The following is a 26,114-nucleotide window of genomic DNA, read 5'->3' on the forward strand; positions in this document are numbered from 1 at the left end:
ACTAGTCAGACTACTGCTTGACCTGACTCCTAGAACCCACCTCACCCCTGCACACTTTGCCAACCTAGGATGGCTTAGAGTAGACAACAGAGTACAGCAACTTGCAATGGGCCTGGTCTACAAGATACACTACACGACCAAGGTACCCATGTACATGTCAAAATACTTCCCAAAGGTCAGTGAATACCACGATCACAACACCAGAGGGAGCTCCACAAATCATGTAAAACCCAGATTCGGCTCAAACAAGGGACTAAACACGTTTCGCAATTATGCCACAACAATGTGGAACGCCCTACCCAAAGCTGTAAAGGAATGTAAATCACTACCCACCTTCAAAAACACTCTCAAAGAACACCTACGGGAGACTGCAATTCAAAACTGGCCCCTACAAATGTCCTAACCCAGTTGTACAATAAAGACCAAGCATGGCTTTGTCAGTATTCCAATGTACAGCCCCACCCAACCCCACCCCACCTACCCAACCTCCTCCAATGTACAGTTTCCATGTCAAATGTATGTCAGTATTCCAATGTACAGTGTCCCCCCCCCCCCCTCTTTCTGCTAATCATAGGAAAGCTGGCTCTATTTCTATACAAAAAGCCAATCTTCTTCTGTAATTTACTGGCGAGAACGCCCACATGATATTTAAATGTAAATCCTTCATACATCTGAGTAGTACTAATTTATATAGAGTATTTTATAACCAGTTTAATGACCTATACATTATATTTTACTATTGCACTTTATTGTTACTTTTGCACTCTGGGATGCCAAACTTCTTTTCATGGTACTGTACTTGTGCTGTATAATGACAATACATTTGAATAGAATGTAATGTAATGTAATGTAATCTAATCTAATCGAATCTAATCTAATCTAATTCGACATATTTACATGTACCATGATGTATAGCTAAGATAAAAGACAGCTAAGAGACAACTTGTATTATCCCTGCATGGGGGGAAATCACATTGTTATCAACAGCATTGCTCAGCGATGGTTGCAAGATAATAAGGGACATTTAAATTAAATAAAAACATTTAAAAAGGTAGTTCAGTGAGAATGATTTGTGTGAGAAAGAGTTGGGGAAAATGTGTTGAAAGTAGCATTTTGTGCAAAGACTGCGAGGAAAGGAGAGGAAGGAAAGTCTTTACTTGGTAAATACATTTACACATACCAGGAATATATCATAATCATCCTAACTATTTAGGAGCAGTGGGCAGCCACAGTCCAGGGACCAACTCCCCTTTCTAATGCTAGTGCCTTGGTCCAGGACAATGGCAGGAGTATGTATCTACAGTGGCATGCATGTCTTTCGTGGTGTGGGAGGAGACCAGAGTACCCAGAGGAAACTACACATCATTTACATTTACATTTAGTCATTTAGTGGAGTGGCCAGTCCGGAAGCCTGACTGATTAGGGTCTAGGAGGTCATTCTGTAAGATATAAGCATTAAGTTGGTTGGATACAGCACGTTCAAGTGTTTTAGAAAGGAAGGAGAGTAGAGAGACAGGACGATAGTTGCCTATGACGGTGGGGTTCAGGGTTGGTTTTTTTATGAGCGGTGTGACTCTGGCTTGTTTTAGGGAGATGGGGACCACCCACCGAGTTGAGGGAGGAGTTGAGGGAGGAGTTGAGGGGGGGGGGGGGGGGGGGGGGGGTGAGGAGGGAGGACATGCAGTTTGCGAAGGTTCTTGGTAGAGGCCTCGATCCTATGGTGAAAGAAAGAAGCTTTGGCATTAGTAATGGTTTTGGAGAATGTTAACAAGAGGTTGTGATATGTGTTGATGTCAGCAGTGAGGCGTGACTTTCTATACTTCCTCTCAGCCAACCAAATGAACACAGGGAGAACATGCAAACTCCAGACAGAAAGGCCTCCCGCCTGGACCTTCTTGCTGTGCATCAGCAGGGTGTCTGTCTTTGGGAAGAAGGCGTGGCAGGTGGTTGTGGTCTTCAAGGACTATCGTCTCCCAGAGGGAAGTTGTAGATGTACTGTAGGTGTATTATTATGGTTATAGTGGTATGATTATGGTTATACATATACGTAGGTATCATGACCAGTATACAGACCCTCATCTGCACCTTTTTGTCTACTGTTTACTTTTATTCATATTTTTGCATTCATATTAATAAAACATTGTATTACCTATATTTATTGTCTTCCTATTACCCTGCCCGTACCTGTACCTCCCCCTCCCCCCTCGCCTGTGCTGCTATGACACCTGCATTTCACCAAGGGGCTCAATAAAAGAATATCATATCATATCATATCATATCTGTCATATCATATCATATCTTATCTTATCTTATCTTATGATATATTATAATATCATATGATATGATATCTTATCTTATCTTAACTTATGATATCTTATCATATCATATAATATCTTATCATATCTTATCTTAACTTATGATATCTCATCATATCTTATCACATCATATCTTATCTTATCTTATCTTATTTTATATAATTTCAGTTTGGACCCCAGTATATTTCCTGTAAACTGTTGCATTAGCTAACATTGCAACAGGAAATAAACATGGGTCTGTTTAGAATGTTGTTTAAGATGAAAGCGTCCATATGTTCACACTGAGTAACAAATAAGTTGCAGTTCAGCAAACTTTTACTCTTACTCCACATTTCTTTTCACTTGCTCTGCTGTATATCATTAACAACATGAATCATAACACATCATCAAACCAGATCCCTGACCAGACACTAATAGCTTTCTAAACGTGATGTCAACTTGTGGCTATCTCACCATAAGCCCCAATCCAGTCTTCCATCTTGACAAGTAGACATTCTTTCTATGTCTAATATTACAGACTTATACTTCTGCTACTACAACTTCTACTACTTATAATTGTATTGCGATTTGCATATACTGTATATATATATATATATATATATATATATATATATTTGTATGTTTGTAAGCTATGAATTCATTTGGGTGAAGCATTTTGAGGTTCCTCGTCTAAATGTACAATACATACAACTTGACATGACTTGACAGAGTGCCACAAATGAACACAGACCATCTCTGAAAGACATTATCAGTTAATTTTGTATGGATCTAATGAAACCTATATTAGAAATCAATCTCATGGATTCCTGCAGTAACCTGAGGTTCAACGTAATTAGATTAGATTAAAATGTATTGTCATTATATAGCACAAGTACAGTCCAACGAAAATATGAGTGCAAATGTAACAGTATTATACAATGTACAGGATATTAAACTGGGTATAAAATATATAAATGAGTGAGTGTATTGCTAGTCAAATGTATGTATTGTAATATACAGTGATACAGGTATAAAGACAGTATGGTAGTAGTCATACTGGCCAGGAGCGTAACTAAGATTAGGATATGTACAGAATATAGATATAGTATCTACGGATATGTAAAAGGACTGTGTGCAGGTAAGAACAGACAGGTGTGGATAGATATATATGTGGTGAGAATAAAAAAAAAAATGGGTATTTACAGCATTATTGTACATGCTATCATACAGCGGTATGAGTTAGTAAGTATATAGAGGGGTTATATGCAGGTATATTCTGACAAATATGTATATATATATATATATATATATATATATGCCATAAATATAAAAATATGAATGTAAATATGTGGTATATACAGCACTATTATACATGCTATCATACAGTTTAAGATACAGTTTAGTGTTGCACATCTGGGTCTTCAAACTCAAATGTATTGTATTCTGGACTGGAAAGGAAAGTAATAAAAAAAGCAACGCAATCAGATTAGTTCTCCTCTAACATGGTGTTGCCTACGGGAAACAAACTGAATGCACGACTAAGTTCATATTCATATTTTAGACATGAACATAAATGGTATGGCTATACTTTACAGTATGTTGAACTGAAGACGTGATGCAGCAGATGTAATGATATTTAACACCATGACTTATTCATAATAACAGAGCTACATGTCGTGTGTCGTAACTGTCTGAGGCTGTGGAGTCTGATGCACTGACCACACACTGTCTGGATGGGTCTGTTGTGGCCCATTACAGCGCAAAGCAGGAGAATTTAAAAGGGACCTGTGCAGACTGAGCAAGAAAGGCACACAGCAGCATCAGAAAATCAGAAATCACATCAGAAAAAGGTAAGACAACTTCACAATAGTAATATTCGGTGGCAATGTATAACTCTCGCCTGCTGTATAAAAAGGACATGGGAGTTCTATATCATGCTCAGAATACTGTATAGTGTATATACTATAACCACACCCTCTGTTGTTGTTTTTTCTTTAAATATACTATAGAGCATCATGAATCCACAAACTGCCCTCGTGTTGGTCTGTCTATTGGGGTCAAGTCTATCGCTTCCAGTAAGTTCTATCCTGGACAGTAACTGTAAGCATGGCATACTGTTCTTATGTAGCATCTTAACACAAAAGGAGCCAGAACGATATTCATTTGCTTTTGTTTGTATTTTATAGATGCATATCGGTATTCTTGCAAGCAACAGCAATGAGGTAAATACACTGTAGCCTATACTACCTCACTATCTATTCTCTGAATTTTGGCTGGTGAAACGAAATGTTCATTTTGTTTAGCAGTTATGTGGTCAACCCTGAACAAAATAACTCATCTGACATGTCCTTGATTCTGTGTTCAGATCTTCAGACTGAACGGACTGAACGGACTGACTCTGGCGACTCAAATGCAAATGCGGGTACGTGAACATAACTCAGCAACAACAGACACAATGAAACAAACACTCTGCCACTGTGATGTTTCGTGCTCATAGGCCGTCAATACTCAATCTGCTTGCTGTGCTTTGACTCCTTCAGTACTACTAACCTCTACCTATACCAAGAAGGCACACGTGCTCCCGACAGATTCAACAGGTTAATTTGGACACTGTACATCTGAACCGGTTTCTGTCTTCCACAGGGTAATCCGTTCCTACAGCAGTTCCTGCTGCCTGACATGGGTCTCACTCCCATCAACTTCAATCCCCAGATGACAGGCACCTTTGGCCAGCAGATACCCCAGATGGCAGGCCCCTTTGGCCAGCAGATACCCCAGATGACAGGCCCCTTTGTCCAGCAGATACCCCAGCTGACAGGCCCCTTTGGCCAGCAGATACCCCAGCTGACAGGCCCCTTTGGCCAGCAGATACCCCAGATGACAGGCCCCTTTGGCCAGCAGTTACCCCAGCTACTAGTTCCCACACAGGGCAACCAGCTGACCCCTGTAATTCTCCCTAATGGCCAACAGGAACAGATTGGGGCCCAGGATCCCATGGTCCCTCAGCAGCCCCAGAACCCTATGCAGGTATGCAACTTAAAGGTCTATTCAAGTGACAGTTATACCAGAACCCTATGCAGGTATGCAACTTAAAGGTCTATTCAAGTGATAATTATACCAGAACCCTATGCAGGTATGCAACTTAAAGGTCTATTCAAGTGATAATTATACCAGAACCCTATGCAGGTATGCAACTTAAAGGTCTATTCAAGTGATAATTATACCAGAACCCTATGCAGGTATGCAACATAAAGACCTAGTCAAGTGATAATTATACCAGAACCCTCTACAGTGTTATGATTTTTCTCTCCCTTAGGTGGTTCCACAGTACAACTACCCATATGGATTTCCTCAACAACCCGGAATGCAGGTAAGGTACGCACCATCACAATAGATATAACGACCTACACAAACATGGATATCTGTAATTCAGTCACTAAATAATAATTTCCCTAATGTCCCACAGGGATACCCCTACTATATGTCCCCCTATGGATACCCCCAACAGAGGACTCCAATGATGCTGCAGCCCAACAGACAGGTACCGGTAGGCCAGCCCCAACTACAGACCCTGGATAGAACTACCCAGAAGCCACAGCTCCCTCTGCAGGTGAGGAGTGGATATCACATACAGTTGGACAAAGACAATTCTACATATTCTTTTCAAATATGTAATTTTAATATACTGTACATATCCTTCCATTTTAGCAGGCGGCCCAGCCCAAAGGACAAGCAGACAAAGTAAGAGCACTTGAAATGTTTTGTTTATGAATCCACTTTGTCAATTACCTTTTATATTTTTCACCAATCTGCTGTGTGAGCAGAACACTTAGTTAAGAATAATCCTCGAATCATCTCCTTCTTCCTCAAAAGGGGAACATTGTGCATTAGTTAAGTCAGGTCTAATTGCTGTATAAAATATTGTGTTCCTAAAATTGCATATTAATGTGACAGACACTGCCTACGGGAACACAGTCACTGCCCGCCACCCCTCCTCCCGATAACCGCGGAGACACAGCTGGCCCTGGAGTTGATGAGGTGTGACCTCTTGAACTCTGGCATGCACCCCTAAACATATGCAGACATGTGGATAACATGTTGTTACAAGGTAAACCACATCTAAACTGTTGTTAATCTTTCTTCAGGGACAATCAAACTTCCCCTTCCTCTTCGAGCCATAAATCTCATCTGGAAAAAGACCAAGGCAATTAGGTAATTTCTTATTTATTTCTATTATTTCTTATTTTCTTTTGCATTTCTATAGTGTTTTCTTCTGGTTGTAGTTACTATATCAGCCCAGTATTGAGTGAAATTCACATGAGTGCACTGGGTTTGGATGGAAGCATATACCCATTATTATTATATCATCATATCTATTATTACACTAAAATTGTCTTGTTTTTATTCCCCCCCTTCTTTTCAGGAATCTCCATATCTCCATATATACGTTGTAGCAGTGATTGTAGCATTGATTGTCCAATAAATATGGTTGTCAAAGAACATGCTTAAAGAGTTTTTATTGAAGTAGAACACAATTGTTTCAATGATCCCTCACATGATTTACAGTGTTACACTTGGAAGCTAATCCTATATAGATTCTAGAAATTATGTTGAAGTTATATTATAGATGACATCATGTAGGTAGGCCAAACTCGTAGATGTTGGATCCTTCCTGCAAGAATATCATGAAACAGAAAATTAAAAAAATAAAAGATATGCATAATAAAAAAAATAAAAGAGTGAAATTATTCTTATACAGAATGTTGGCGTGTCAAAAGTCACCTTTGTACGTATCAGCTGCTTGGTTGTCTTCTGGAGCCTTTATTCAACCTGGAAATGAATGAATCATAACAGAATTTGATCTTCACATTCTTGAAATCTTGACAAATTGGGTCAGAGAAATCTCAGTTAGTAAGAAATGACTAGAAATGACTTTGTCCCACGAGGGTGATTAAAAAACAGTGTGTCTCAAGACACAAATATACACCAAATGTAAAGAATAGCCACAGTTACAGTAAACTAATAATATATAGCTGCACTTACCATATGAATTTAGCTTTGGAGATAAATTGTAAGAAAAAAAGAAAACATTTTAGTATATGTACAGGATTACTGAATTCCACCCGGCATCAGAGTACCTGATGCTAAGTACAGTCAAATTTTGTAATTATGTAATGCAATAAAAGTTACTCACAAATGACATCAACCCATATTCAAAGGTGATTTTTTTCTCCTAAAATAGGGTGTAATTAAAATTTAGTCACATACAAAAATAATGAAAGAACAAATAAAAATCACCTCAAACATCTGATATGCAAATAATTACCGCTGCAGGGTTGAAGCCGATCTTGATATAGGGCTAAAAATGTAAATATAGAGGGGGAAAAAAGCTTTTGTGATGCAATGGCAACTTTGAAATCTGTAGATAATTATGAGAACCCGAAAAAAAAGTTACCTGAAGACCCTGAGGATATCCATACTATTAAACACAAAGAACAAAACAAAAGACAGTTACTTTAGAATTCAGCGTAAAATATTTGATGAAAATGAACCTGTTACAAATATCTGTTATACCTGTAATTCAAGAGGCGCGTTTTGTCCTTCCTGTGAAACACACAACAAAAGTCAAGCCTCGTCAGTGTCTAGGCGGTACGGTACTTATATAATCATTGCAGTGAGGAAGGAGAGGCGGCGTCATTGTGTCCTACCTGTGCTGGAGGCGTGCCTGTTCCACCCTGACATTAAAGGATTGGAATACCATTAGTGTAATGACAGACGCGACTCACGCAGCTTTTCATTTCACAGTTTTTAATGAATAGAATAATATGGATTGTAATGAATGTGCAAATAGATTCCTTCTTACCTTTGGCAGCAGAAAGATATTCTCACCCTGTAAGATGTTGTGACGATGTTTAGAGAAATGGCGGAATTATAGAAATACAAAAGCACTTTTGTTTTCAATAATGCTTGTATTAATAAAGGACAGTTTTTTTTTTACCTCCTTGAGGTGTAGATCATCAACATTCTAGGCAAGAAAGTAGAACACTTTGTTAATTAACTGATTTATACAAGTTGTAATCCCACTGTATTGGATACATGCAAAACATTATATTTATGGATTTCTGTGACAATCAAATAATCTGAATTCGTTTACCTGCAATGTCACATTGTCAACCTGCGAAGGAATCACAAAAGGTAGCATTCAGACATTTTGTTTTTTGTGGTTTTGTCACCAGACAGTTTTGTACTTTTAGTCCAAATTTTGTATCAGTGCAGTAAGCCTACCTTGAATAAAGGTATGAAATCACGGTTTCCCTGAAACATAAAAAAACAACAATGTATTAAAAACCACCGTCTGTGATGTCAATTTCACAATCACCACCACGCCTTAGAATGCCAGAATTTCTCAACAGCCTACCACTGTGTCAGGGTGCAGTGACTTCCCTCCAAAGACCATGCTCTCGAACAGATGTCCGTCGCTCCCTCCAGATGGACCAGAAGAGGGTGGAATAGTAGGCATCCTATCAGGCTGGGACGTTTAGAGCAGCACAGAATCCACTGATTATGCAGTCATTCACCTTGTTATCTTTAAGGTATGCTCAGTGTGATTTTTGTAATGTTTGGAGGACAGCGCAAGACTCAAACATGTACAATTTCATGAAATAGGCAAGTCTATTCGGTCCTCGTTGCAAAATGAAGACCACTGGTGTGTAATTGTACACGTTGAGTCTACGTAGTCCTCAGTCCAAACAATCACACATGTGTAACTCTAATGTAGTAATCTTTGTCTGGGGTAATAATTTAAATAATAATTTTTACCATAAACTTACCCTTCCATTCATGTCAGGTCTCCCATCTTCAGGTCTTCCACCATTAGGTCTCCTACCTTCAGGTCTTCCACCATTAGGTCTTCCACCATTAGGTCTTCCACCATTAGGTCTTCCAGGTTTGTCACCACCAGGTCTTCCACCATTAGGTCTTCCACCATTAGGTCTTCCACCATTAGGTCTTCCAGGTCTGTCACTTTCAGGTCGTCCACCATTAGGTCTTCCAGGTCTGTCACTTTCAGGTCTTCCACCATTAGGTCTTCCAGGTCTGTCACTTTCAGGTCGTCCACCATTAGGTCTTCCAGGTCTTCCACCATTAGGTCTTCCAGGTCTTCCACCATTAGGTCTTCCAGGTCTGTCGCCACCAGGTCTTCCACCATTAGGTCTTCCAGGTCTGTCACTTTCAGGTCTTCCACCATTAGGTCTTCCCCACCGCCCATCCTGGTCAGGATAGTCTCCAGGTCCATTAGTCATGTACCCAAAGTCAGTATCCTGTGGTGAAACATGGACAAAGTGCTGTGTATCTGATCCATCTGAACACTCCTGGCATGCACCAGAATACTGTTGTCCAATGCTGTTAGGCTATTTCTGAACATCCATTCAGCTATTGGGTAAATAGATTGTCGTGGAGCAGTAGTGCTTGCACTCTAAAACCTTCTACTCACAAACTCTGGCTCTCCCATAGGTTCTTGCTCTGACCATGGGCTGTCAGGATTGGTGGCTTCCCATTCTGGCCAAAGTGTCCCGTCACCAAATGATCCAGGGTTACTTTCATCTCCACCAATTGGCTGTCCCCCCAAAAACACAAATGCATTAACCTTTAGCATTGAACAAATCCTTCAGTCGCACCACATGTCCATTTTAGGTTTTGAGATGATTTTAGATGGAGATGTTTTCAAATCTTATGGCATTGGGGTGATGTGTAAATGAATTGTTAAAAATGGAATTGGGATTGTCAACCTTTCGATCAGGTGTCACATATACATTTCTAATGACATAGGATGCCTGTACAACTGGCAAGACAGGCACATTCAATGATCTTTGAGAAAAACACTGGCCGTTCAAAGATGATAACTTACAGTATATATGATTCTTTGTCTGAAAAAAATCGATTGATAAGATTCACAAAGGGAGACATGAAATAAAGCTGGAGCTCTGGAAGAATTAGCCTGTTTTGTTTTTCTTTATAATACCATCAAACTAAACATATGACTGACTTGATGTTTTTGATCAGGCGAACAAAAGGGCTAATGCCTATTACCTTAAGGTTGGTTTCTGCGGTTTGTTGGGGTCCATCAAATCGTGGAAATTGAGGCTTTTCTTTCTGCCATTGGTTCCACGGATCAGGCTGGGTATAAAACAAGACACAACGTGATGAATTGCATATTAAAGTGGTTGAAAAATGAATGAACAGAATATTCAGCTCACACTCCATGCAGTATCTTAAACACTACACCATATTTTATGTATTTATTACTAAAAGATTGCACTACCTCTCTACCTAATTTTTGCATTTTGTTTAGCATTTTGTACTTTAGTTTTGTATTATTGTATATTTTGTATAGTATTTGGTCTTTATTCTTTTACCTTTTTTACTGTATGAAGCACAATTTCAGGATGGTCATACAGAACCAAGCATTTCACTGTAATGTACCTTATTATGTGACAAATAACACAAAACCTGAAACTTGATATTAAGTGCACTCACACGTGCAGCCACTGTTGACAGGAGTAGGGCCACAACACAGAGAGATTCCATTGCTCTTCACAAGCCTGCAAGAACACGACTCATACTTAAGAACTCTGAACACCAGCGTTGTCAATTCACAGCCTGAAATGGATGTTCAAATCTCATACGACTTACCTGTACTACCGCTGTACCTTTGTGTTGTCTGAGCCTCCTTACAGTGGCCCTTATATTGACCACTATACATTGAGAAATCCCAGAGGAGGTCTGGGAAACGCCATCACTTATCCATGCATCAATTTGTGCAACAGGGTGATAATTACACACATTCTTGTCTAATGAATTTCTAATTGACCTTGAGGTCTGCAATACCAACAACCTGAAGAGCATGGTCTTTGAAATTGTACTTCACAATATGCAGCCTAACAATAATGTTGCCCCCCCCCCTAAAATATGGACATTAGTAATCATATACTCTTGTGATTATGTACAATAAACACACATACCTATGAGATACACAACAGGAGCAAAGCAATTTCCTCAGAGTTAACAGGACATGACCAATTTGTTAAAACAAGCATGTTGTGTTGCACATCACCAGCTTAAGCCAGTAAGTCATTTGACTTGTAATCATAAGCCAACTTAAGTCCATGTTTTCTTGGCACTCCAATTTTCCAATTTGGCAATACAGAGGAGTGGGGAGTGAGGGATGTTTGTCAGGATTACGCAGCTATTATGTTGTGTTTCCACACCGAATACAGTAGCTGACTAACACCAACCTCAGTGCATTAGTTCTGGTGTATTCAAATCAAATGGAAAACGAATGCAATGTAGAAATATTGAGATACGATTATTAGCCACATCTACCTTTCAATTAATATTCACAATATTAATTAAGCATTCTCAACCGCGTTGGCGGCGTAAAATGAGAGATCAGGACCTCTAATTCTATTTTAGAGGAGCTGACTGATTCAACCTTCATGAACCCATTGTTGGTATGAAAAACTGCAGACATTAGTGTAGACTTAAAGCTGCAGTAGGCACCTGCCCAGCAGAAATAGAGCAAGCTTTGCATCACTTTTTAAACTCATGCATGCGCAACAAAGGTTTTACCCACTCTTGTTCGTCGTTCGTTTCTAAAGTCTAGTGAATTATTCATACATAAGAATGATAAATAGCCTGAATATGAAATTCGTGGGCTGTTTTTATACGAGGAATGAGGAGTGGATACCGCCCCGGTTCCAATAACTTTCCGTGTCTGATCGTTAAACTGATCACCACCATGTCCGCCGTCAAAAGATACTTAATTTGTTATTTGTTGATTTGGAGCAGTGGAGGACAACCCATGACAACTCATAACAACTTTTGAACAGATAAATTATATCTATAAATATATATATATAACTGGAATTGGCGTAATTGAAGGCTGCTCTTCACGTAACGTAGGAGAGGAGAGGTGGGGAGCGTGCTGTGCGCCTTGGGTTGTTTCTGAAATAGGTCTCCAAAGCGCACGCACGCAATAAATATAATTCATTTCACATGCATGATGATGATTTAAGACAAGCCTAACACCTCGTAACGTTCCGACAGCATGCCAGTGGGCCGTCGCATGTCGTAGCACATTTGCCCTCGTTTGACAGGGTCCCGCTGTTTTAGTGTCTCTGAACCAATACATTGGTTGAAAGCTAAGATGACAGCCATTTGATTGACCTATTATGTGCTTCCAATTTTGGGTTATAAGACCAAACAGCCAACGAGCGTCAGTTTAAAAAAAGTGACACCTCCGGTTTCGCCTCCCAGTGACCAGACCAATCACCTCCGATGGTGAAAATGATTGACCATTTTTGTAGCCAATGAAATTCTGGAAACAACGATACCTCACTTGAGGATGGTTTCCCAGCATATATGGTGTTCTCTCTGCTTAAAGGTCCAGACTAGTTCGACATCTGCTGCACGCATTACTTCATTGGTGCCAATGGCCATTTTGGATAAACATTGTGTAAAAGACAAATTTTCTGTGGTATTGTTATCAACTTTGGACCTGTATGACATAATGTTATGGCCCCATTGTGTTTTCCAGCTAATACATCTCAGCTGGAACCTGTAAGAGGCATTTGTTTGCAAAATAATTCAGACAGAATTTTTTTTTTTGATCCACTTTTTCTCCCATTTTTCTATTTTTTCTCCCATCCCAATTTCGTATCATCCAATTCATCCCTCCCCTGTCACGAACGCTGTTTCTTGCCTCCCACAAGCCGGCTGCAATGTGGACTAAGTCATACATAGCACAAGTCCCCTCCGGTACTTGAGGTAACAGCAGTCGCATCTTTTCACCTGCGCAGCTCGATCTCTCAGTGTCGAGGAGTAACGCGTGGGAGGCTCACGCTGCCCCCGACACTTCCTGATTCTACTGCGCAGGCGCACCAACCGACTTGTAGGAGTCGCTTGTTCACAACGTTCGATCCCCACCCTTCAGTTTTCCCTCCCCGTAATACGGCCAATGTGTATTACTGCGGACGACCAGCTAAACTGAAAACAATGTGGAGAGCTGGATTCGAACACGCAAATCCTAGCGTCTCCACACTGGTGGCGAGTGCCTTGCCCACTACACCACCTAGCCGCCTACTTAATTCAGACAGAATTAAAAATAACTTTTATTTCATTGTGTTCAAACCTCTGTAACTCTATTACCTTAGCACTCAGAGTGATTCTTTGTTCTTTCCTGTTCCTGAAAAGTCAGAATGTTTCCTTTTAAAAGAGGTCAGCCTCTTTATGCATGTGCTATAAATGGTTCAAGAATAGCTTTCAATTTACTTTGGGTATGCAATCGACAGGCGTTTTTTGCTAAATGTGCAGGACTTTAAGAGGTTAAGTCAAGCTTTCTCTAGGCTTTTGAAAATGTAGGGGAGACCTTGCTCATCATGGCGCAGCCCAGAAAAAACAGTGCAGTCCTATAGTTTTGACAGCAGTCATACAGGTAGTTTTTGACGGCAAACAGCGTCTAGGCAGAGCATGCTGGATGGAGCTCATAACATAAACACTTTTTTCCAGAATAATAATATTAACATTATCTGTACAACAGTATCTGTACAATACAAATATGTGTCTATCTCATTATCTGTGCATTCCCAAATTTATATTCAGATTTGGGCTCATCCCTAATGAGAAGTGATCATGTTACCCAAAGATTTGGTCTAGAGCGAGAAGAGGAGGGGTCCAAGGATCGAGCCCTGGGGACACCCATCTGTAGGGATCGAGGGTCCGATAGGGTGCCTCTCCACGATACTTGATAGGAACTGTCATCAAGATACAGTTAGAATAGAATAGCAATATTCGGTAACACTTTATAATAACACTATAAATAAGACCTTTATTTTTTATTTTTTTTATTGATCTTTTTCCCCCTCCATTTTCCTCCGATTTTCTCCCATCCCAATGTTAGTCGTATGCCAATTCCCAATCCCCTTCATGGTCGCTGCGCACTTACCTCCCACAGTCAGATCATCTGGGAGAGTGGAGGCTATCACGTGCTTCCTCCGACACACGTCCAGCCAATCAACCGCTTCTTTTCACCTGGCAGCGCGGATCCTCCCTGAGAGGGCGTAGCGTGTGGAAGGATCACACTATCCCACTCAGGTCCTATCCGTGCTTAGCAGGCGCCCCGACCGAACTGTAGGAGTCGCTGTTTACAACGACCCGGACCCACCCCGCCAGCTTCTCCCACCCTCTAATACTGCCAATTGTATTAGTGTGAACGGCCAGCCAAGCTGGTGACAACCCCGGAGCTGTGAGCTCCGGGGTTGGTGACGAACGCAATCTCCGCTACGCCACCTAACCAGTTATAAGACCTTTATAAGGTATTTGTAGATAATGAACTAATCATGAACAAACCATTTACATACATTAATAAATTATTATTAAATCATTTATAACTATATTTGTATAACATTTACAAATTAGTGCTACATTATCTATAACTCATTATCAACATTGTTTGTACTTGATTTGACAGGCTGCTTTTGTATATAATAATTTGTTCTTAATTGCTTGCCTGGATAAATAACGGTTACATCAAATAAAAATTAAAAATCATTAAATAATGTTGTTTAATGTGTAGTAACACATTTGTAGATGCTTTGAAAAATGGATATGAAAAAACAACTATACTGTACCTCCATTTATTTGTTCATGTTCAACAAATGATTTGTTAAGACATTCATAAAACATCTATAAATCATTTACAGATGCTATTGTGTGCCATAATCTAAAGTGAAGCCTATTCATCATTAACAAATGTCTAATACAGTTAATTATTTGTTCACTTTTTCATCATCTGTTACAAATGTTGTAGACAGCTTTCGGATACACCCTTCTTTGTGACATCAAACAGTGACAGAATTAGGACTATAGATGAATGCAATCTTATTAACATATAAAATACATGTGCACACATAACATATAATGTAACTTGGGGGGCACTAGGACCCAGGAGTACCCTGGCCAGGTATTGCCAGAGCATGTAGAGGAGGTCTCATGCAAGTGAGACTTGACTTCACGTTTGTTGCTGTCTGTTTGAATGGAAGCACAATATACATTAGCAGAGCCAAGTTATTCGTGCTGCCCCACGCTTTTAAGGTATGAGCAGGCTAAACACCTTTTTTGTTGTATACTGTACTCTGGTGTTGCAACTAGGGATGGGTACCGAATCAGGTACTTTTAAGGGTACCAACCGAATCACGTCGGTCCTACCGAGTACCGATTCATGTGAAATCCGCCAGTGCCACATTTCGGTACACATTTTATTTATCTTTTAGTCCGATGACGTCAACGTTTCGTTTACCATAAAATGTGTGCCGCACGTTCACGTCAACATTCACACGCACAATACACGCTTACCTAGGATTTGACTTGATTCAACAAAAAAGAAGTCGGGACAAGCCGAAAATGGTCACTAGTTTTGTTACACTTTACAAAGATAGATGCAGACAACGCTTGCTGCAATATTAGGCTATATATTATATATATATTAACAAATTGTTGTAAATAAATAATGATAATAAATAATTAGAAGTTTGGATTTTTTTTTACTGAGGTAGGTAGATAACATCTTTAGAGACTAAAGTACCGAAAAAAGGTACCGTTGGGTACCGGTATCGATTCACAGGTACCGGTATCAAAATCAAATCAAATTTATTTGTAAGGCCCGACAACACACGTTAATGTCCCCATGGGCCGGACACGTCTTCTTTAAACAAGTCAAGAAGAAACATCACAATAAATCAAGAACAAAACAAAAACACCATAAAGTCCAAAACATTTAAAATAAATAAATGCAACACTCCCAGACATACCCCATGCGAAGGTAAGGAAAAACTCACTAAAACCTAGCAATAGGAAAAAATGCACCACAGGCAATGTGGAGGAGAGAAACCTTAGAAGGGCCATTCAAGGGGGGATCTCCCTTCTTAGATGTCAGTGATAGTAGTGTTGCAATAAAACAGGCAAAACAGTTGGTAAAGCATGCACTCACAAGCGTAATGAAACACAGGTAAGTGCATGCAATAGCAACTGAACATTTTGAAAGATAAAAAATAGAGCTGATGGCGGATCTATTTGAGGCAAGGGGGCGTCGCATCCTCCCGGTCATCATCACGGGACGTCCAACACTCTGGTCATCACTACGAGACTGCCGGAGACAGGGAGACAGGGGGGCGGCGCAGAGAGGGTTGCATCCTCCCGGTCATCATCACGGGACGTCCAACACTCTGGTCATCATTAACCCAGCAATGAACTCCATGTCTAAACCACGTTGACAGACCATGGACAGAAGACGGTAAGAAGCTGATCCATGGCCTCGTTAGTTAGAGAGTTCCCATGTTTGTAGTGGGCGGAGATGGAGCAATACATGTAGTGAGCATATGCATACATGGTGACAGTAGAATCAAAGTATATAAGAAAATTGTGAAATTGAGTAATAGATAGAACTACTGCAAGTGTATGTACTGTATACAGGATGAGATACAAGACAATAGCTCAGGGCTGTATGCCCCGGGGGTCAGGGCAAAGCAGGTAAGGTTCAGCACTGCAGGCCAGACAGAAGGCGGTATGAAGCTGTTCCATGGGACAGAGACATAGGTTAAAAAGGTTCTCCCATGTCTGCAGAAAAGCAGACATGGGAGCAAATAGACATCCTAACTAAACTAGACAGATTAATCTAAGGGTCAGTCCCTGACCAGGTGAGATCAGGGTAGGTTGAATGAGAGAGAGAAAAGATGGGTCTTAAAGCAGGGATTTAAAAGCTTCGACAGAGCAGGCGCCCCTGACGACGGCAGGTAATTTGTTCCACAGGTAGGGAGCGCGGTAGACAAAGGCTCTGTGGCCGGCGGATTTCTTTTTAACCCTAGGAATCGATAGAAGCCTCACATTTTGTGAGTACCGCTATCGGTTCAAATGTGAAAGATACCCAACCCTAGTTCCAACAGGTTTTGATTTTCTGCACACTGTAGCTCCCTTATATCCAGTTTATTTTGACACCGATAGCAAAGTAAACATGATGTTCTGAGCACAATGCTCTTCTTTAGACTTACTAAGTTTTTCATTGCATGTTTCTATTGGCAGGACCTGCCTATAAGAGGTGTGCCATCACTATACTTTGTTTGATGTTGAAATACACAGACCTTGTTGTGAGCAGTTTCATGTAGGAACTATTTTATACCGAAGTACACCCCCACTCATTATTATAGGGTGTAGTTCGGTAGAAAATAGTTCCTACATGAAACTGCTCACAACAAGACTCCTCATTCTCGAACGGACATACGTAAAAGTTACCAAGAAATTCCTTTGTAACTCGATTTATATACTTATTCGGCACAAGTTATTGGGGATTGCCGATACTACAGACATCCGTGGAATTAAATAATTATAATGATAATAAATACGACAATATTTGTATCATTAACAATTACGTTTAGCATTTATAGTCCTGACTCAATGAGGCATCGTGAGCCAGTGGCGGCTCTGCCACTAGGGGCGCAAGGGCGCCGCCCCCCCTTCAGGCCCTGCCTGGTTATATGAGAGTAGAACAAGAAAAAGTATCTTTTTGTTTTTTGTTTTATAGCCCTATAAATAATATAAACATGTTTAAAATGAATAATATTTACTCATTTTAAGTATGTTTGTATTTCCAATGCACAATATAACGTTATTATCGCAATTAAAAAACACTCGTTTTCCAGAGCAGGAAGTGACATCACGTTTTTTTTATTTTTTCGTATTTCTCGGCCCGGCTATACGCGATAGCGCTCTGAGTGCGCGTCACAGTTTGATCGCTGTATCCGTCACAGCCAATCAGTGCATACCGCGTTGTGCGTTGAAATATGACTATTATGTTGGAATCCGGGCGCGATTTGAAGCGGTCTAGCCAGTAGCGTCAAGAATATCTGTAGCCGCATTTCGCGGAGACGCTCTCTGATTGGCCGACGCCAGTATTTTTTTCCGTAGCAGAATTTCACAGAGACGATCTCTGATTGGCCGAATCCAATTTCTAATGTTCCAATTCTAGGTTATTCCTAGGTTGGTCGGTGGAGATAGTTGTGTTGTTGTGAGAATGATGCAGGCAGCTGTTTGTCTTAGACGAGCGTGCCGTGACTGCAAGTTCTTTAGACTGTTAAGCTTAGGCACTCTTTCAAAGTTGGTTAAGGTTAGAGTTTGTCTTAGAGCATGGCGATAGAACGCCAGGTAGTTTGCAGTCTGTTCGAGCGGAAATGGACAAAGGAATGTACTTGTGTTGTGCTAACGAGCTAACACTTGGCTAACAAGCTATATGGCGGATGCAGTCTGGAGACAGACTACAGTGGACAGTGGTCTGGAATACATCATCAGTGGATTATACACGTTTATCAAGCTCTTCTGCCCTGGACGTTTCAACTAAACAGTGAGTCTCTCTCTCTCTCTCTCTCTCTCTCTCTCTCTCTCTCTCTCTCTCTCTCTCTCTCTCTCTCTCTCTCTCTCTCTCTCTCTCTCTCTCTCTCTCTCTCTCTCTCTCTCTCTGTGGTTAACGTTAACGTTTGTAAATAGTTTTTTTTAGGAGCAGTACTGTTAGGCTACTGCTGGCCATTCATGAAGCGAGACATTGCTGATTGTTTATTTATTTTATAACACAAGACTATGACTACCAACTGCCTAGCCAGCCGTGTATCAATCTTGGATGCAATAATAACGTTACCACACTGACTATGTCGATGGCTCATTGATTTAACTACTGCAGCTCTCTCGGATTGAAAATACGTGGATTATGGCTTGTTCAATATCGTCTATGTTTGAATGAATGAATGAATGAGAACTTTATTAACAGATTGCAGAATGGGTACAATACAGTACGGCTCAATACACACAATTGTTAAGGGGATGCAGACCAGAGAAAGACGTTTGTCTTGTTTACATCAGGGTCCCAGATTTTCGATTCATATCGATAGTTTAATAGCTAGCCTTGGCTCGTTTAACAATATGCAAAATATGTGTACAGCCCTGTACTCATACTGAAGTTATTCTTGGTATATAATAGGTCTGATTGTGTAACGAATCGATTCCACGTCGCGCTGTGTGTGAGAGAGAGAAGGAGAGAGGGAGAGATCTGCCTGTGTTTGGAGACGGGGCGAGTTTTGTTTCTAACTTTTCTATTTATATATTGTGTTTCAAGTTGTGAATTAGAGTCTAGACTATACTTTATTTGACTGGTTGTGTGTTGTTGTAGTAACAGCTGAGCGACTCGTTCATAAGAGCCGATTCATTGCCGTGAGCGTGAGTCGAATCGCTCACGTCATGCCATGAGTCTGTTGCGTGGTACTGTACTGTACATGTTTGCAAAATGTTTGGTATAGCGCCCCTAGTGGCGAAGTACCCACCGGCCGCCACTGTCGTGAGCATTACACACACACACTGCCGCGTACACTAAACCGATTGCCGCGGATATAGCTACTGTATATAGTGGAATATACTGTATTAATATGCCATATACTGTCTTCTTCTCTATGATATTATTTGTTTGTTTGATTTATTGCTATTGCTAGAACTAAATAAATGCGTGGAGAAACGGCTTAGTGAGGCAGCCTCAGCGCACGAGCACACACACACACACACACACACACACACACACACACACACACACACAGACACACACACACACACACACACACACACACACACACACACACACACACACACACACACAGACACACACACGTACTGTATACACGCAAAATGAATCGTTCCAGCAAAGTAGGCTTCTATTATTCCAATGACTTGTTTTATTAGGTATTATAGTAGTAAGTCCTACTGTAGAACATTACATATTAGCATGAGATCTCATTTAGTAATGTCAACAGATCAGAGCTACTAACTCATGTAAAATAGGATATTAAGAGCTGTGGACAAATACAGTGTGAGTAAAGTTCTACATCATGGTCATCAACTTACACCAAAAAGCAACATACACTACATGAATCATACAAAGTTTCAAAACCTATACACTGACTGTTTCCCAACAGGGACAAACTATGTTTTGGGTCTTGCCTGAACTGAGGCCAACCATTTTTTGGATGATCCAACATATCATCACATCATCATATTTCACTGTAAGGAAAAACAGAACTAATCTTTAATAGCCGATTGGATGATGGAGAGCAGACGTTTTCTTTAAAAAGAGCACATGTACACATGTCAAGCCACTGTAAATTCAGCATCAGACACCAAACGTGACTTATTACCATTATTATTACCATCATACATCCTCAACTCAAGGTAAGGTTGGGGAAACATTTGTTTTCTAAAGTAGACTACTGCTCATAAAATGATTTGTGTATAAGTTGACCCATTTTTCTGAATATCAAACCTTTTGTCTTTTGTTCTACAAAGGACCTGAGTGTATTCCAGCTGCTGACCTATAGATTGCAGCGATGAAACTACCAGTCCTCACCACGTGCTTGGTGGCACTGTGTTCCTCTCTTCCTGTAAGTGTCAACACACATTCAAACCCTGCTATGTGGGACATTAAGTTGTGTGATTGGTTCATAATTTACTTAATGAACACTTAATTAAATCAGATACAGTGTGTGTCAATGGTGTTCATTCCATGAAATCGTCCATTTCCATTGTTAAGGTTTCTGAGGAGAAGGAGCGGATGAAACGTTCAGACAGTTCAGAGAGTTCAGAGAGTTCAGAGGTCAGTATCTGCTCACAGTTCCCTCACCCACATGATGAGACAAACAAGTACAGTATATGTCACTGCTGTTGGGTGGACATCTTGTGAATTCAGTTTTGGGTGGTATTGGGATGTCCGATATTATCGGCCTACCGATATTATCGGCCGATATCGGCATTAAAATGTGATATCGGAAAATATCGGTATCGGTTTTCAAAAAAAAAATATATATATATATATATATATATTTTTTTTTACATTTCTATAACCTTTATTTACCCAGGCAAGCAAGTAAGAACAAATTATGATTTTATTTATTGTCAAAAGTATGCATAATGTTGTGTTAATTCCACAACAAGAGATATGTAATGTTAATTACCTGAAATTATTCAATTTTTTTGGGGGGGGGGGGGGGGGGAACCCTGCATATATCGGTATCGGTTGATATCGGTTGATATCGGTATCGGAAATTAAGAGTTGGACAATATCGGTATATCGGTATCGGTAAAAAAGCCAATATCGAGCATCCCTAGGTGGTAATCATGTTTTTGTTTGTATTCTAGTAGTCTACTAAAAACCCAACATGACTAAGAGAGGCAGCCTTCTAATAATCAAACACTTCTTTCACTTTCTTGTTCCAGATATTGTATCGAGGCTATGGAGGTAGAGGTGGAGGTTATGGAGGTGGAGGTGGAGGCTATGGAGGTGGAGGTTATGGAGGTGGAGGTCGAGGTGGAGGCTATGGAGGTGGAGGTTATGGAGGCTATATCCGCTCTGTCCCCTACCCTGTTCCTATGCAGCAACCGCAGGTCCGGCCCGTCTACAATCCACCTATGCAGGACAACAATGAAATGATGGCATTACTGCCATTCCTACTGGCCAACATACTTCCGGCTTCAACATGATCTGTCGCATTTCTCTCAACTCCCAGCCACGACAACGCAAAAGAACAATAACAAGGGGTCTCATTCACCAACGAACTTAGGACAAAATATCTTACAAATCTTGGTCTTAGCGCCACTTAAGACATCTTAGGGACGATTTTGGGATTCACCAACCGTCCCTTGTCTTGGCTTCGGTCCTAACTAAGAGCAGGCTTTATCGCTGAATAGCAGTTGTAAGTTGACAGACTGGTGTGTGCCGTATTCTTAAGGGCTTTATTTGGGAGGAATCATAGTGATTCCTTCATGTCAACTCTACAGGCCTCCTTGGAATTAATTAATCATAATTTAAATAAATATTATAATATTTGTACGATAAGAAATTACGCATTTGATGTCGGAAAAATAAATAATAGCACTACACAAACGCTGCAAATGACTTTGAATAAATAAATAAATCAGATAAATGTTGTTATTATTTAATGTTGTTCTTATTTATATTTTTGGACATTTCTTATTGTATACATTGTAAGAGCCAGTGGATACAAATTCCACTGCTCATCTTACCGGTATGATGTTGCGTGTGACAAATAAAACCTTGACCTTGCAGGTGGACTTGAACAGCAATCATGTACATTGAACCCTGCCATCCAATTAACAGTGAGCAATCGCGCTATTTAAAGGTCCCGTGTCTTATAAATGACCTTTTCCAGTGTTTAGCATTGTTTCCTAGCAATGGGGGATTATATCAATGTGGTCTGTGTCTCTAATTATCATTTTGACTCATCAGTCTAGGATGGCTTAGAGTAGACGACAGAGTACAGCAACTTGCAATGGGCCTGGTCTACAAGATACACTATACCACTAAGATACCCATGTACATGTCGAAATACTTCCCAAAGGTCAGTGAACTCGACCACAACACCATGAGGGAGTTCCACAAATCATGTTCAACCCAGATTCGGCTCAAACAAGGGACTAAACACGTTTATGCCACAACTCTAACACAACTCAACGCAACTCACATATGTACATACTGAACACTTGTGTCTACGTACGTGACTTCTATTTTTTACTTTTACTTGCTATACTTATTTTATTTCATACTTATCTTTTGTCTAGCACAGTCTCTGGAGCGTAACAGAAAGAAGCATTTAGTATAAAAGTATTCTGTACTTCTGTATGACAACTATTAAAGAAACTTGAAACTTGAACTTGAACTCTAATGTGGAACGCCCTACCCACAGCCGTAAAATAATGTGAATCCCTATCCACCTTCAAAACCACTCTCAAAGAGCACCTATGGGAGGCTGCCATTCGAAACTGGCCCCAGTAAATGTCCAAACCCCCCCCCCCCCCACCCACCCACACAACCCCCTCCAATGTACAGTTTCTTCCCCCTCGAATGTATATATTTTCTTTTAGGATCTCTGTCTCTTAAACAGTACTGTATATTTGTATATCTTGTATTTCATAAATATCTGGATGTAACTGTACCATCGTGTTGGTGGTTCGAATCCCGCTCAAGCCCATGTCCATCCCACTGCCGTTGTGTCCTTGGGCAAGACACTTAACCTACTTGCCTCGTATGAGTGTGTATGCATGTGAATGAATGTTGGTGGTGGTCGGAGGGGCCGTAGGCGTTGATTATTCGCCACGCTTCTGTGAGTCTGCCTCAGGGCAGATCTGGCTGCAATTGTAGCTTACCACCACCGGGATGACTGTGTATGAACGAATAATGGACTCTGTGAAGCGATCTGAGTCAGAGAAGAGCGCTATATAAATCCAATCCATTATTATTATTATTATTATTATTATTATTATTATTATTATTATTATTATTATTATTATTATTATTATTATTATTATTATTATTATTATTATTATTATTATTATTATTATTATTATTATTATTATTATTATTATTATTATTATTTATTATTATTATGTCTTAAATGTCATGATAAATTGAAAATGGGGGACCCTGATGTAAACAAGACGAAAGTCTTTCTCTGGTCTGCATACCCTTAACAATTGTGTGTATTGAGCCGTACTGTACCCATTCTGCAATCTGTTAATAACGTTTTCAATCAATCAATTCAATCAATCAATCAATCAAACCAACAGGGCCCCTGCTGCTGCTCCTGCTGCGTGATCAAACTGAGATGGGAATCTAGAATGACACCTGTTCATATCATGTTTGTTTGAAATTGGATCAATAAATCACTTAAGAACATTAACAACAATTCCTGTATGTTTTTTAAATCATGTAACCACTTCTTTATGTTTATGTTAGTCTTTTTGAGATCCAATATCTCCTTTGTACGGGACACCTTGCTAAGATAGCAGAAGTACTTTAATTAAAAGTAGATACATATTTGCTATTGAATGTACTTAAGTATCTGTAGGAGCCATTATGATGGTGGCATATTATTTATTATTTGTAATATTATTATTGGACACCTGGTGGCGGGCTTTAGATTAGACAGCACTGGTCATGTATTTAGGGGGTCACAGGTGCAGTAATTAGTCAGGACAAAGGTATTGAGGAGCACACCGTTCTTACCAGCAGCTCAGCAGCTCAGCAGCTCAGCAGCTCAGCAGCTAGAAGCAGACAGAGATATCAAATAAATACAGAATAACAGATAATCCCTACAGAACCCACACTGGCATTGTGGAATGTACAACTGCAACTTCAAGCAATAAATACACCTAAACCTGGAATCACGACTGGACATCCATCTGTGTGTGTTGCTGTGTCTACTGCGTAGGATCACTCCCATACCCTGTGAAGTAACGTGGAAGATAAAACAGGACATTGGAACGTGAAAATTTGCCGTTACAGTATCTGAAGTAAAAGTATGTATTCTACATGACGTTTGTGTATTCCAGTGCTTGAGAGCATTCAATCTGAGATCGATTGACCTCTATAGGTTATGGTAAAGTGGTATGTGGTCCAGTTATGCTGCTCTGATTAAAGGTTATGTTAAAGTGGTATGTGGTCCAGTTATGTTGCTCTGATTATGTGCTCTTGAGGTTGATAGGCTTCAAATGTGAAAGTATATAATCTTTAAAAAAAATTGCCATGTTTTCTGTTATAATGTGGGTTACTTTTTATTCAGGCAGTCAGATCTTCACCTGCAGGGTCTATGAGGCTCCTACTTAGGTAGGATAATGAGTAACAGCTATGTGTTGCATTGGACCTGTATTGCACTTGACAGCTTGAAATAAAGATCACAAAAGAGCATTCGGACTGGACATTTACATTATTTCATTGGTGATGAGGATAAACTAAACTTGGAGTGGGCTAGTCGAACGGTAGAGAATGACGACGTATGGGAAAATCCATGAGTTTGACAAGGAAACAGATGATTGGCAGCAGTACGTGGAACGTCTGGAATTCTACTTTGTGGCTAACAAGATGCAGGACAAAAGCCATATTCCTGAGTGCATGTGGAGGAAAAGTCTACGCCATGCTGCGGGATTTGTGTCTGCTGGGTAAGCCAGGAGATTCTGACTTGACGGGGCTATTGAACGTTTTGAGTGATCACTTCACACCTAAACCCAGTGCCATTGTGGAGCGTTTTAAGTTTGATTAGAAAACGAGACATCAAGTATGTGTCATCATTTGTAGCCGAGCTGAAGAGAATCACTGAACATTGTAGGTTTTGGGCTACGTTGAATGACATGATTCGAGACAGACTGGTGTGCGGGATTAACGACGACTGCATTCAAAGGCGTCTGTTATCAGAACCGGATGACAGACTCACATTGGCACGGGCTATTGAGGTAGCAACAACAATGGAAACGGTGGCTAAAGATATAGCGGAGCTGCAGCAAACGGGAGTGGAGGGACCCATTCATAAAGTACAACCTGTAGCACCGGAGCGGAGACCACCATAGGCAGGATGTTACAGATGTGGAGGAAATCACGGGCAGACTGACTGCCAATTCATAGATGCAGTTTGCCACATTTTGCCAAAGGTGAGGACATTTGGCTAGAAAATGCCAGTTCTCACGTTTTACCAAAACCGCTTCTAAGCACTAATTTCTGAATGGATTTTTATTAAATTTGGACATGGACTACACAAAATTTGGCTATGGACCCAGGGTGTTTTGTCAGCCATACCAATTTTCTTTGGATATACTACTTCTGATATTGCAACTACTACAGAAATACGTGAGAAACAATTTTTTCTACAACTCAAGTTCAGACCTATGTTACTC

At 40.2% G+C, this 26,114-nt stretch overlaps 2 protein-coding genes across 3 annotated transcripts; one reads left to right on the forward strand and one right to left on the reverse strand.

Annotated features, from left to right (window-relative positions):
- The first annotated feature begins 4,054 nt into the window (after window positions 1-4,054).
- On the forward strand, window positions 4,055-6,798 carry odam (odontogenic, ameloblast associated). Of its 2 annotated transcripts, none has more exons than XM_084319164.1 (11): window positions 4,055-4,144; window positions 4,304-4,369; window positions 4,481-4,516; window positions 4,660-4,716; window positions 4,938-5,321; window positions 5,611-5,664; window positions 5,761-5,904; window positions 6,006-6,035; window positions 6,249-6,332; window positions 6,440-6,506; window positions 6,718-6,798. In XM_084319164.1, exons 2-10 carry the CDS (start codon window positions 4,310-4,312, stop codon window positions 6,473-6,475), a joined length of 885 nt encoding a protein of 294 aa, XP_084175290.1. In that variant the 5' UTR covers window positions 4,055-4,144; window positions 4,304-4,309; the 3' UTR covers window positions 6,476-6,506; window positions 6,718-6,798. The 2 variants fall into 2 exon arrangements, with proteins under 2 accessions (XP_084175290.1, XP_084175289.1); XM_084319163.1 differs by having other exon boundaries at window positions 4,057-4,144; window positions 6,003-6,035.
- Window positions 6,793-11,046, reverse strand: LOC311232380 (uncharacterized protein). Its single transcript, XM_084319161.1, has 18 exons — window positions 10,986-11,046; window positions 10,830-10,894; window positions 10,383-10,469; window positions 9,787-9,909; window positions 9,125-9,613; window positions 8,713-8,823; window positions 8,580-8,609; window positions 8,449-8,469; window positions 8,293-8,319; window positions 8,158-8,184; window positions 8,003-8,029; window positions 7,869-7,898; window positions 7,750-7,773; window positions 7,621-7,653; window positions 7,489-7,527; window positions 7,338-7,350; window positions 7,077-7,124; window positions 6,793-6,966 (listed from the first exon to the last, which is right to left on the reverse strand). The coding sequence occupies exons 2-17, from the start codon at window positions 10,878-10,880 to the stop codon at window positions 7,120-7,122; spliced, it is 1,137 nt and encodes a 378-aa protein (XP_084175287.1). The 5' UTR covers window positions 10,881-10,894; window positions 10,986-11,046; the 3' UTR covers window positions 6,793-6,966; window positions 7,077-7,119.
- Window positions 11,047-26,114: the final 15,068 nt, after the last annotated feature.

This window comes from Notolepis coatsorum (assembly GCF_963971535.1).
Source record: "Notolepis coatsorum genome assembly, chromosome: 7".
Lineage (NCBI taxonomy): Eukaryota > Metazoa > Chordata > Actinopteri > Aulopiformes > Paralepididae > Notolepis > Notolepis coatsorum.

Coding starts and splice junctions, on each gene's coding strand:
- odam (XM_084319163.1), top strand. CDS start 4,310: ATGAATCCACAAACTGCCCTCGTGTTGGTCTGTCTATTGGGGTCAAGT. Junction 4,717..4,937: donor CGACTCAAATGCAAATGCGG/GTACGTGAACAT, acceptor TGTCTTCCACAG/GGTAATCCGTTCCTACAGCA. Junction 5,322..5,610: donor AGCCCCAGAACCCTATGCAG/GTATGCAACTTA, acceptor TCTCTCCCTTAG/GTGGTTCCACAGTACAACTA.
- LOC311232380 (XM_084319161.1), bottom strand. CDS start 10,880: ATGGAATCTCTCTGTGTTGTGGCCCTACTCCTGTCAACAGTGGCTGCA. Junction 7,774..7,868: donor ACGCGCCTCTTGAATTACAG/GTATAACAGATA, acceptor TGTGTTTAATAG/TATGGATATCCTCAGGGTCT. Junction 7,654..7,749: donor GATATCCTCAGGGTCTTCAG/GTAACTTTTTTT, acceptor TTACATTTTTAG/CCCTATATCAAGATCGGCTT.